This window comes from Pogonomyrmex barbatus, unplaced genomic scaffold (assembly GCF_055798465.1).
Source record: "Pogonomyrmex barbatus isolate J1 unplaced genomic scaffold, ASM5579846v1 scaffold25, whole genome shotgun sequence".
Taxonomy (NCBI): Eukaryota; Metazoa; Arthropoda; class Insecta; order Hymenoptera; family Formicidae; genus Pogonomyrmex; species Pogonomyrmex barbatus.
In genome coordinates, this window is record NW_028297122.1 from 152,631 (window position 1) to 165,667 (window position 13,037).

At 30.1% G+C, this 13,037-nt stretch overlaps 1 protein-coding gene across 8 annotated transcripts in view; it reads left to right on the top strand.

Annotated features, from left to right (window-relative positions):
* The window catches only part of PIG-S (phosphatidylinositol glycan anchor biosynthesis class S), a 227,528-nt gene that overhangs the window by 139,482 nt on the left and 75,009 nt on the right, over nucleotides 1-13,037 (top strand). For 7 of the 8 annotated variants that reach the window (XM_089078613.1, XM_089078615.1, XM_089078617.1 and 4 more), the window contains exon 4: nucleotides 2,766-2,963. The exons of the other annotated variant lie outside the window; for it this stretch is intronic. In XM_089078613.1, coding sequence (XP_088934739.1) covers nucleotides 2,766-2,963 — 198 coding nt within the window. The remainder of the gene's footprint in view (nucleotides 1-2,765; nucleotides 2,964-13,037) is intronic. 8 annotated transcript variants of the gene reach the window in all.

The following is a 13,037-nucleotide window of genomic DNA, read 5'->3' on the forward strand; positions in this document are numbered from 1 at the left end:
GCATAAAGTCTGTTATAAATTTCTGATGATTCTGATTAGAAAGTCAACAGATTGCTAACAGATTCTGTAATATCTGACAATGCTAGCAAACTGCTGCCAGAAACTGACAGAATCTGTTGACATTCTGTGCCGGCAGATTGACAGCAGAAATCGAGCAGACCCTGCTATACTCTGCCGTTAGATTGGCGGCAGAAAGTGAGCAGAACTTGCGCGACACAATTTGATGGCAGGATCTGCTCAATTTTTGCTGCCAGTCTGCTAACACAGACTGTCAACAGGTTCTGTCAACAGATTGTAAGCAGAATGAGACCTCAGATGAAGTCAGTCTGCTAACATTTTACAATAGAGTTCTATATAAAGAGAAAAGCGACATCGAACCTTCACTAACGCTTCGAATATAGTGCATTCCCACTTTTTCAATATTTTAATTTGTAACGACACCTGACTCATTCCCCTCAATGTTAATAATAATATTAAAAGTCCCCGACCGATCAACCGTCAAGGCATCGACACGGCGATCCTTCCGTGATCCCACCGTCGTAAAATCATGTCGAATATCGGACGAAGCAAAACGGAAATCACACGGCTTCACGTGCGCAGAGCGTAGATAAACACGCACCGGTTAGGCCACCGCCGCCGGCCCCGCTACCAACCGCGCCACCGAACACCTTCGCGAAATAATCGAGCGCGTTCGGCGAATTATCGCGAAGATTCCGGCGAGAGCATCCCCCGGAACTATCCCGACTCGAGTTCGGCCGATCCGTACCCGACTACTCCCGACGGCCGACTCAGGTATATTAAGTGACTCCGGTGAATGATCGAGATCTATCACCGGCGAGACAGTAAAACGTCCAATACTGCTCTCGATACTTCCAGTCCTATCCAACACGAAGCGATCTCGATACTTCCTATCGCACCAGGAGCTTCTGGCCGATCGCTCCTTTCATCCACAGCGCACAAGCTTTATCACAGATTGAGGAGCTTCTCAATCTGGGCTCTAAAAACAAGCCCTTGTACGCATCTTCCACCGCTGACGGTCAAGAAGCAGGGAGCTTCCTGCATTCCAAAGACCACAGCACAAAAACCTCAGACAGACCGTACGCACGACGAAACAGCTGATCCGTCATAACAAGCGCGCCGAAGACCCTTCGCACCGTCGCGCCCGCGCCGCGCCTACCGTGAACGCGCCGAATTCACGGAACCGACCGCGAGCCGAATCGATTGTACGATTCCCGGAACCCACGCCGCTTTTCACAGAACCAAAGGCGAAATTCCGGACAACTACTTGTAAATATTGTACATATAAATATTGTACATACCAAAAACTCAGTTAGTCAAACTGTAAATATAGACTTTGATATGTAAGATAGAAAGGCTCTCGATATTTTATTTCTCTTCAACAATCCTGACTATATCCGACCGACGCTATCCCGCGACACGACTTATCCGAGTTAGAGACGTTTTAAATTGAAGCAGCCATGTTATGATCGCAGTTGTTTACATTGTTCCAATATCATCAAACTCTATGATATGAACATTGCTTAATGAAACGTGTTACATTATATTTTTTTATCGAGTAATTGTGATGAGAGTGGTGCTGACTAATTGAAAATGTCACGCAAATAGGTAAATGACTTAATGAAGAAGGTAAATAATACAATCGATTTTAATTTTACTGAATACATTATTGCAATAAGATTATAATATGTTTGAACATGGTTATAATAAATAATTTAATTTAACTTAAAATTTTTCTTTTTTTATTCTTGTTTCTTATACCTAACTAAATGTCAGCTGTGCAAACAACTCTGGTCACAACATGACTTTAATTAGATAGAAGTATTGTCAATCAGAAATCGCGACACCGTTTCTCTCTTTATATAGGAAAGTATACAATATTCCATACGAATGGTAAGAGGATTAGATTAGGTTAGATCTTTCAGCAGTGGAGCTCCCCGAAGGGGGTGGGAGATTATCTCTACGCACTTCAACGCAAAGCGACGTTCCAGGTTATAGTTTTACAATTTTCCACACCGTCAAAATTATATTTTCGAAAAGTTGAAAGTATACGTGGAGGCAGTGTGTTTTCTCTCTTCTGTGGAAGGAGCTCCACTACCGAAAAATCTAATTTAACCTAACCTGTATCACAGTGAAATATCATTGTTAATTAAATATCATTGTGATACATCCTTCATATAAGTCTTTGATAAATTATTTTTTTAATACTGAAAGATATCTATTAGATTCGGAAAAAATTAATGGAGACCGACTGGATTTGAACTCGGGATCCCTCGTCTACCAATCCGACACTTAGTCTGCACGACCACGACGGCTCCTCTCTGTTAGCTGTTTATATTCCGAATCTCTTTCATGACCGCTTACGGTCTAATTCTTACAATACTGGCAAAAATTAGTTTTTTCAAATTTTCTGTTAATAATTTTTTAATAAATAATGAACGACAGCTAAAATCTTTTGATTGTTATTCAGGGATCTCATGACAATATATATCAAAGTCAAAGTTATTGGAAATTTACCCCATAAACTAAATAAATAATTACTTTAATAATAATATGATGTTCATATGATGATTTTACGTTTCGAATGTATCTATAATTTTACATATATATTTTTGCATAATTTTTTTCATTTCTCAATATCAATATTTTTTAATTTACGAATTAATTTGAAATTGATATCATTAAATTTTTATAATGAAATTGTTTTTATAACGAATTTGTTATTTATCTTAATCCTTAATTTTCAGAAATATATCATTTGGATGTGGATTATCAAGTAATTTCTAATAATCTCTTAGCGTCCGCTTTTACATATCATGAACTAGAAAAGGTAGCTTCGACTTTCGATGTAGATATCGGTGGTTTACTACTATTAGAAGCAACAAATTTGAATGACGCCGTTCTGATTGGCTCCAAGAGAACACTATACTTTTCTACAGAAACTGGTAAGTCGATGATCAAAGAATTCATTTCAAAAATTTATTTTGAAATTTATTTATAAGATTGACTCAGTTTTGTCTATTTAATTTAAAATTGTATCAGACTCAATGAATTAATATATGTAATTGGTCAATGAATTAATATATGTGATTAGTGTGCATGAACGGAATAATTCGGCATGCCCATTTAAAAGTTGAGGCTAATTGATTTACTAACTAATTTAGTATGATGTAGTATTAAACTTTATTTAATAATCTCTATTCTTTTAAATCATGAAGAAAGAAATATTTCAGAATTTTATTCTTAGCACTAGTTTTAATCAATGCTTGATCCAAAGAGTTGCATTCAGTCGTGAGAATTACAAAATTTAACGTTGTAAATCGGAAGATTTTGTCATTAAAGAAAAATTTGTCAAAAAAGAATAAAAACTAGATAATTAATTTTAAAACATATTTGTATATGCATATTCACAATGTTTATATTGTAAGAAAACGTCGAGCGAAAAGTAAATGTGGTCGCCGTATGATGGCGCCAGCTTTCGGCTGCCGATTCTACCAAGTGTCCGCACGCTGCGCGCACAAGTATGTAAATAAATTCGCCAAAATTAGCGCTCCTGAATTGGAAATAAAGTCGATTCCGGAGTGTAGGCATATTTTCGGTATTGACATCGATTCTACGAGAAATATCATGCTATGATCAGAAGTATCGTGAGATTTCAAGGGAATAACGATCGACTTGTCATGTCGTGAATGGCTCGGAATGTACACAATAATTATCCGCATACCTCTGCGAGCGGGATATCCATATAAGCACACGAAATTCGCGAGCGGACACTCTCTCACGGTCAGTCTTCGTCTAAGCTATCCGTATCGAGAATCGAAGAAAACGACCAGTAGTGATAGTTACGTAAGAATAAATTATAGTAATAAAAGATAAAATATCACGCTTATACCTTGTGAATTCTCCTCCTTGGACAATATACTAATCAGAAAGATAAATATATATATATATATATATATATATATATATATATATACACTTACCTATAATTTTTCCCTACAGGAATAATCTAAATCTTTCGATCTGCCGCTCCGATTTCCGACGAAGTCGGAATAACGGAATTCTCTTTCGGGAAGGCACACGCGACAGACGCCTGTTGCCGGAAATCGCTCCGGAAATCTATTTAGTCTTGTTAAATATTAATTAATTAGTTCGGATTCGGTTAACAATTAGTACAGTGTAAAAAACTACGCCAAATCACGCATTCTATTTTGTGAATTCTCGCATCATTCGACCGTTACTCCGAGTGCGCTTGATTTCAAATATGACCGTTACACGTGATATCTCGTACGTGCGTTAAAACTGGAACATGGTGTAACCGTTTTGATTGTAACGCTCGCGAACTAAATATACAATTTGTTTTAAAATATAGTTATTCATCTAGACATTTTATTTAAATCTTGTCTATCTCTCTCTTCATTATCCGTTCTTTCGTGCTGCCTTACAATATCTTAAATGTTAACATGCGTGATAAAGAAATAGCGTAATAATATGCCAATAGTTCCCAACTTCAACTATTTGAAAAAAACATTTAATATTTTTCAACATATGGAAATGAAAAAAGTGATAATAAGTTATTTGTTAAAATAAGAAGTAATTCGTAGTATTTACAAAAAGAACATCATAGATTATTTTCTCAGATTTCACTTGCTTGAAATTCATTGTAATGCACTGTAATGCATGTAATGCATGTAATACACTTCACTTATCACTACACCCTCATGGTTGCAATTTTCAAGCATTCTCGAGAAGATTGAGTTTAAAATTTACATGTGATATATATACTGCGAGTTTGCGATATTTTTAAACGGTAGAATAAGGGTCCCATGAGCGTATTGTGCGTATTACGGATCGTGCATATCGAAAATCTGACCAATCGCGAACTGTAGGAATGATGCTCTCGCGTACCGAAAACAGCGGAAAGTTCGCGATTGATCAGATTTTCGATACGCGCGATCCGCGATACGCGCTATACGCTCCATGAGACTGCACCCTAAGATACATGAAGTGCTTGGTTACTATAATACGTATGATGTGGCTACGGGTTAGAATTATATTTTTTGACATTCTTTTCAATATGAATAAACAGAATATTGCAACATATTATGGATAAATAAATAAGTGATTATTTATTTCTATACATATATACATTATACGTTTTTTTATATACACACACATATATATATATATATATATATATATATATATATATATATATATAAAGTCATTTTTTCGCTTACAATTGATATTGCATAATGATATTTTCTATTTCATGAAATTTATTTATGTAATTTATATGTATATCAAGTTTGTGTAGCGGAAAATATACATATACAAGGTGTCCCCAAAAATGGTCAAGCGATCATATACAGATTAGAGCAGATTAAACTGAGTCGAAAAGTCTTGTACTATTTTGCGATTTTCGCAATAGTTAACAAGTTATTAATTTATGAAAATAGTCAAAACGCGTATCTTACTGAGCGATCCTATCTCATCGCGCGTTTGCAATTTGACTATTTTCATAAATTAATAACTTGTTAACTATTGCGAAAGTCGCAAAATAGTACAGGATTTTTCGATTCAGTTTAATCTGCTTTACCTGCATATGATCGCTTGGCCATTTTTTGGGGACACCCTGTATATGTATATAAATTGTAAATAAAATTTTTTTATTTAAATTAAATTTTTTCATTTTGTACTATTAATTCTTTAATTTTTTGTAATTAAATTTTCCATTCGATTCAAATATACATGTATTTAAAAATTCTTTACAGAAAGTTATGCCGGAATATTATGTATACATATATTGAGATAGAATGAAAGCTACTACCACTTATATTAGATACATATCATTTGAATTAAATTAGGTTAAACGCAATTTTATGATATCATAACAATTGTACATTTAACTTTCGAGATAATGGGACTATAACTTGGCGCCACTTTTTTGATATCAAATCTTTTGTATAGATGATATACATATTAATTAAGTTAAACGCAATTTTATTTAATATTATTTTTTAAAAAGAATTAAAGCTACTATCACTTGGGTTTTAGAATAAGATTTTAATGGGAATACAAAGATACGAATCATTGATTGAGTTACAATTTTTAAAAGCAATTGTACATTTAACTTTTGAGATAATAAGATTATAATTTGGCGCTACATTTTTTATATCAAATCTTTTATATAAATAATATACATATTGAAGTATTGAGTATTAGATACTAATTGAATTTAATAAGATTGTGATATAATACACTTACGTTTAAATAGGATCTTACTATACTTGACACTCTTTTTTTACCTTTTTTTAAAAAGGTAATTTTATACCAATATCAGACATTTTGTAATATTAATCATCTTTCTATATTTGAAAAGCATCTTGAGACTTTTATACTGACATTTTTTTTCTATAATGAGCACAACGAGAGTACCCTAACAGCACGCGTATGTTCTGAATATGTTCTGAGAAGATCGCAATGCGTATATTGCGATCATCTCAAAATATTTTCATACGTACTGCGATTGACTAAGTACGTTCTAAGTACGTTCCTATGTCTGGGGTAACACCTTCCATGGAATTTCGCCGCGAATATTCGCAGTGAATGATGACAGTATTAGGAAAGGATGAAAACGGGAAGTTTTCAGTAAATTGTGGTTGCGTTCCGATATTGATTGCTAGTACTGAAAATCTATAATAAACGTGACACCCCTACCGAAAATAAGTGAAAAAAATTAAAAAAATTAAAAAAAAATAAGAGAAAGTGATGAAACATCTTTTATTTTGGTACCATCGCATGTTTCTAAAACGATCACCTAATCAACTTTCTAGTTCGATGCCGCTTCACTTCTATGTTGGGATGAAATCTACTGAAATGATGATATAAGTGAATATAGAATTTTGGCATAAAATATGATAGATATAGTTAATGAATGTTACTATATTGTCGTATAAACAGTCTCAATTTTAAAATCTCGATTGCATATGTAATTCTTGTAGATAATTTATTACATATATAAAGCCGTGAATATAATATGTTTAATACGAATCATTTTTCTTATAAAAATTGTTTATAAATCGTTATATATATTTTGTTTACTTATTTATAAATTTGTTAATAATTATATTGAATATGCGAAATTTTTCTTATTTATATATTATAGTTAATTAGTTAATTAAAGAAAAATAGTAATTAATAATGTTATTTCATTATTTATTTATTAAAAAATGGCTTACAAATAACGATTAAATGACGAGACATTTACAATATATCGTGACAAATGTTACATTTATAGAATATATGCGCGCGAAAGACATACGTATCATTTCCGTACCTCTGAGTATAACCTGAGAATATACGCGCGCGAAAAAAACCGAATGATACTGTTAGTGATGTTCTAACGTGGATCTCAGTACGTTATAGATACAAGCAGATCACAGTACAAGCAGTACGAAAATGAGATGATTCGCAGTATATCGCGTGCTATTAGGATAAATAAGATAGAGAACAAAGAAACGAGCGATATAACGTAAATGAAATAATACTTTTACGTATAGAAATAATACTTTATGAAATAATACGTGAAATAATACTTTTACGTATAGAAATAATACTTTATATAATTACATTATTGCAAATTCAAATTTTAAATTTACATATATTATATAATAATATTAATTTATAATAATATTAATTACAATAATATTAATTTCAAAAATACTTATTTATTGATTTTTATGTTTATTATTGATTTTCACGTTTTTATTTACTAATAATTTTTTATTTTATTTTATTGAATATAAACCTCCTTATTTTTTGATACAGTTTCGCGAATTTATTTTTTAAAATAATTTTTAATATTGGTTGCTTGAGATAGCTGTAAGACATTCAATGTCCAAAATCACAATGATAGTTGTAATTTTACACGTAACTTTTTTTAAAATATATAATAAAAGAATTATTATGATAATTAAATAATTAATAATCATATTTAAATTAAATAAATAAATAATCATTGAATAATCAATAATTAATCAGAACGAGAGGGAAAGAAAGAAAAGCGCGACGTATAGAAACACCACGGTCTTTGATTTGCATTAGCGTCGAGTGTGTGAGACAGTGATGAGCACCGAAATTCGGTATCACGTCACGATTATGCTTTCTCTCTCGATTGCGCGTCTTGCGTTAAGGATGCAACATCGAAGACACTTTCTAACTGTTATAAATTTTCTTACTTATCGACCCTACGGATTATCGACCCGACGGAGGATAAGGCCGATAAGTCAGGGCCACTGTAGCATCGAGCGAATCATTGATAGGCAGTGTACATTAGCTCTACTTGGGCTCAATAGCGCCTCGGTGACAGAAATTGCAACTATACATTGGTACTGGGCGACGACGATAATGATGTTTCTTAAAGTAAAAATTTCCAAATCGGACTTTGCGTAACAACATCTCCGCTCATAGAGTACGTAGCAGAAAAATAAAAATACTTTTATTATGCAAGTCGAGCTCAAGCTACCGATCAAGCTTATTTAGAGCTTGATCGGTTTACTTATTATTGAGAATCCGATAATTTCGGATGCTCGCATCTCGCCGACTCGCGTAAAGTCACACAGTACTGTTCTCGGTTGACTTGACACTCGAGACACTACCGTGTCTCCTGATTATAAAACTTCTGTATGAAACGCTTCTTTACATTTTGAATTGTTTTTGAGATATAACGAAAAAAATTTTAAATCCGCTTTACATACAAAAGGTAATTTTGTTTTTAAAAACCGTTTTTGATATCAACTAATATTTCCTATTCATATGCTTATAACTTATATGTATACAAAGTTTCATTAACATCCATTGCTCTCGTTCAACAAACGAATATTAGTGTTCTCATATGAGCGCTGCGCCGCACTTGTATGTATGTCATTCATCAGTGCAGCATTGCCAAATAAGGAAAATATATTTTCTTATATCATATGGATGAGATCGATAGTTAATCGAACTGAGCGTTGAGAGAAAAAAAAAATTAATCAAGGAAATAAAAATAGCAATATAGAATATTGAGAAAATTACAAATAAGATTGAATCAATTATTTGCGTTAAAAATTTTTTTTATTATTCCATGTACATGTATTAATTGTGCCTTCTAATTTTTAGACAATAAATAACAAGTTATAATAAGATTTTATAACAAATTCAATAACAAATAATTCTTGATTCTTCCTTTATAAAAAAACATGACATCGATACTCGTATCTCTCGAAGTTTATTGTTGACGCTTTTTCGCGATGTTGACTGGTTCTCTTCGCTGCACTAATTTCGTGAGCGACTGTCATTGCGGAGTTAGGCTAATCATATTGTATTGTCTCATCGGAGTTAGATTAGATTTATGGTTGAATAAAAGTTTAAATTATATAGAAATCAATAATTAATGTATATAACTACATACATAGTAATATAAAAGATTAATATTAATCTCGCCTTTTTAAGATTAATATTAATCTCATCTTTTTCATGTGTATTTATCATAAAATAAATTTTATGCGAATTGTCACTTGAGAATTATCGACTGAATCATATAAAATACTAAAACCAAAGTATAATTAAAAATTATTAGAAGATTAAATGATAAAATATGATATTCTTTAATTTATATTAATAATTATTTAATTTAAACTTTTAAACTAAGTTTAATGTATAATAATTAATGTGTAATATAGTTAATTGTATAATATCTTTTATAATCATATATATAGAATCAAGATTGATTTGAGAATAGATAATTAGCACAAAATCATAATAATTCATAATAATCAGTTACATTTTATACATTCTGTGATGTGAGGTATCTGTTAATTATATATTTAGTCATAGTTCTCTGTATTTTTGTATATTATTTAAATACTTTTTATATATTTATACATATTAAGTTTTTTAATCCAATAATTGTAACAATAACTGGTTACGTTTCTTTTTAAATTTTATTTAAAATTTAGATACATAGATACAATTTTGAAATAATTCCTCCAAAAATTTCTTCATTCGATATCCTATTTCTACAGTCTTCTGTTCTCAATTTTCATTGGTAAATATATTTTAATAATATATGCGTAGATAAAAATATTGTTATACATTGTTATTTTCATATCTATAGATGGTATTCATAGTCCATTCTTTCATTATTTTAAGCATCTAAAAAATCTGAAATGTCCATACTGTCTTAGCTAATAATGTTATCTTAAATCTGTATTTAAAATGATCTTAAAATAAAATTATCAAATTAAATATTTAAAAACAAATATATATTTAGAAATGTATCTAAATATATTTTGAAAGTTATTGTACTTATATTTAGAAATATCATTATAGCAAGCTACAACTTTAAATATCTAGATTTTTAATTTTCAAAATTTTATCCTTTAAATAGTTTGTCAAGAGAAATATTAGATACAGATAAACCACAGAATCCATTCCCTCCACCATGATAACAATTTATTTTTTCTGAAACATTTTATCATAAAATTATAATTTGTATTTTTATATATTTTTATATATTTTTATTTAAACTATGACGTGTATTGTAAATATTGTAAAAATATTACAATAGAAGAACTAATAATTACGTCGGATTTGACAAATGCCATTGCAATTTCAGCATATTTTTTGCATTCGCTATCACCGAGAATATAAGTTTATCTTAGAACTTCTTGTATTAAACATTTAATAAGAATGTTGTTGTTAGTTCTTTTTCGTATCTAATAATTACAAAGAAACGGAATCAGTAACTTTCGTAATCTCATATTATGAAGTAACATAAAGGTAATATTAATTATTCAAAAAATTTTAAACTCAGTCTTGTAGAAACGTAAAAAGCTTTATTTTTAAATTTATTTTTAAATTTAAAATAGTTATTACAGTTATTATTATAATTAATATATAGTTATAATATAGTTATTATAGTTATTATTTAATACAAGAAGTATTTTATTCATCGTAATTTTATTTGGTCCGTAATTTTTTATTCAACGTTAAGTTACTCACTGCTCCAACCCTAATATTTGTATATAAATATACCTAATGTCATCAGGTAATAGTTTTTGGCCTCCCTTCCAGATTACTTCTCTACTGTAACGTATATCTCTACACAAAGAAATTCGAAATCTCGTCTGATCTTGTTTTTGAACAAAGGCAGTGAGCGCAAGTATTAATAATAATGAAAATGATGAAAATGATGAAAATGAATAAAAGTTTTGGCATAACATTTTTCGTATTTATTTATAAATTCCTTATTAAATTAACTATTTTAAAATTTAATTAAAATGTACTATATTAAACTATGTTAAAAGTGGCATTTTATAGTAGTTTTATATTGGAAATATGTAAAACATGCAAAATAATAAGATTGTTAATTGAATAAAAATTAGGTTCGGTAAATTATTAATTGAAATTAAAAGTGAAAATTTTAAATAAAAAACAATTGTCAATTAAATTAATTTTATTTTACATAATAATATAACACATATTTAACATAATAATAATATAATAAATAAATATTTTTTAGATTAAAAAAAATGTAATAGGCAAGAATCGAACCCGTATCGACAGATTGGTAGTACATACAATACTGAGTGCGCGATCTCGGCGACAATAGGCTTAACGCGGTTGATATAAAAGAAACGCTATAAATCAGTTTTTCTCGAAAACAGTTGAGTATGGCGTCCTATCCTTTTGCTCAAGTATTCTTCTAGTAGAGTACTTTAACATATATAAGCTTTTTCAAAATCGGTCCCAAGTCTGTGTCCTTCTCTTGTTTGTGTTAATAATAATTAATAATTTTTTAATTAAAATAATTATTATAATTTTATATTTTTCTATATTTATATTTATTTTTATTTGTTTATATTTATTTATATATATATTTGTTTATATTTATATTTATATTTATTTGTTTATATTTATTTATATAGAAATGTAATATTTACATATGTAACATTGTATACATATTCACATATATAATATTCACATTCATTTATTAATATTTTATTTATTAATATATATATATTAATATTTTTATTGTTCACAGCAGTAATATTTATTATAATTAATTTTGTAATTTTAATATTAGATTCAATCTGTGATGACAAAATAATATATATATTTAATTTAGTACAATTTAGTATAAATCGATTAGAAATTATAAATGCATTTTACTTTTTAACTGATTTTACATCTGCCATTTTAAAACAGAGGACAATTAGAAAATGGGCTTCGACAACTTTGTTCGCAATTGAATAAACTTTAGTTTAAGAAAAAAAACATTAAAATCAATTAAGATTTGCAAGCTGTAGACAATTATAAAGTACAATTTTTGCTTTTTTACGCCATTTTACGTCCGCCATTTTGAAACAAAAGTGCAATTAAAAACTCGGCTTCCTTAACTTTCTGCGCAATTGAATAAGCTTTAATTTAAAAAAAAAAAAACATTAAAATCGGTTAAGATTTGTGAACTCTAGACAATTATGAAACACGATTTCTCATTTGACCTCACTGTGCGGCGGTACGACGGTCGTGGAACAATGCGAGACAAAATGTACATCATTACAATTTTAATATTGTAGACTGACTGAAGCGCGTCCCTTCGAGAGGGAGTGCTCTGTGCGATCGAACATTTTGTACATACCTAATTACAATTCTGAAATCACTTAAAAATCTTAGAAATCTTAGAAGATTTTAGATTTTTATTGCTTTTAACGCTGTTTTCCATAATATTCTCACGAGTATCGCGATCATGCGATATTATCTCAGCAAAGTTGTGAATGCTTGGCATATATATTCCAGAGGGTGCTCAATATCTAGGAAGTATTGTTTGCCGTTGTTGTTTGCAATGCAGCCATTTCCATATCATTCAGCTATCAACACATTAATTTACATCTTGACTTAGAGAGGTTCTCTAAGGTTTCTCTTGGTTGCATTCAATTATTCTTAAACAGATGCTCCGGAGTACAACTATAAATTCT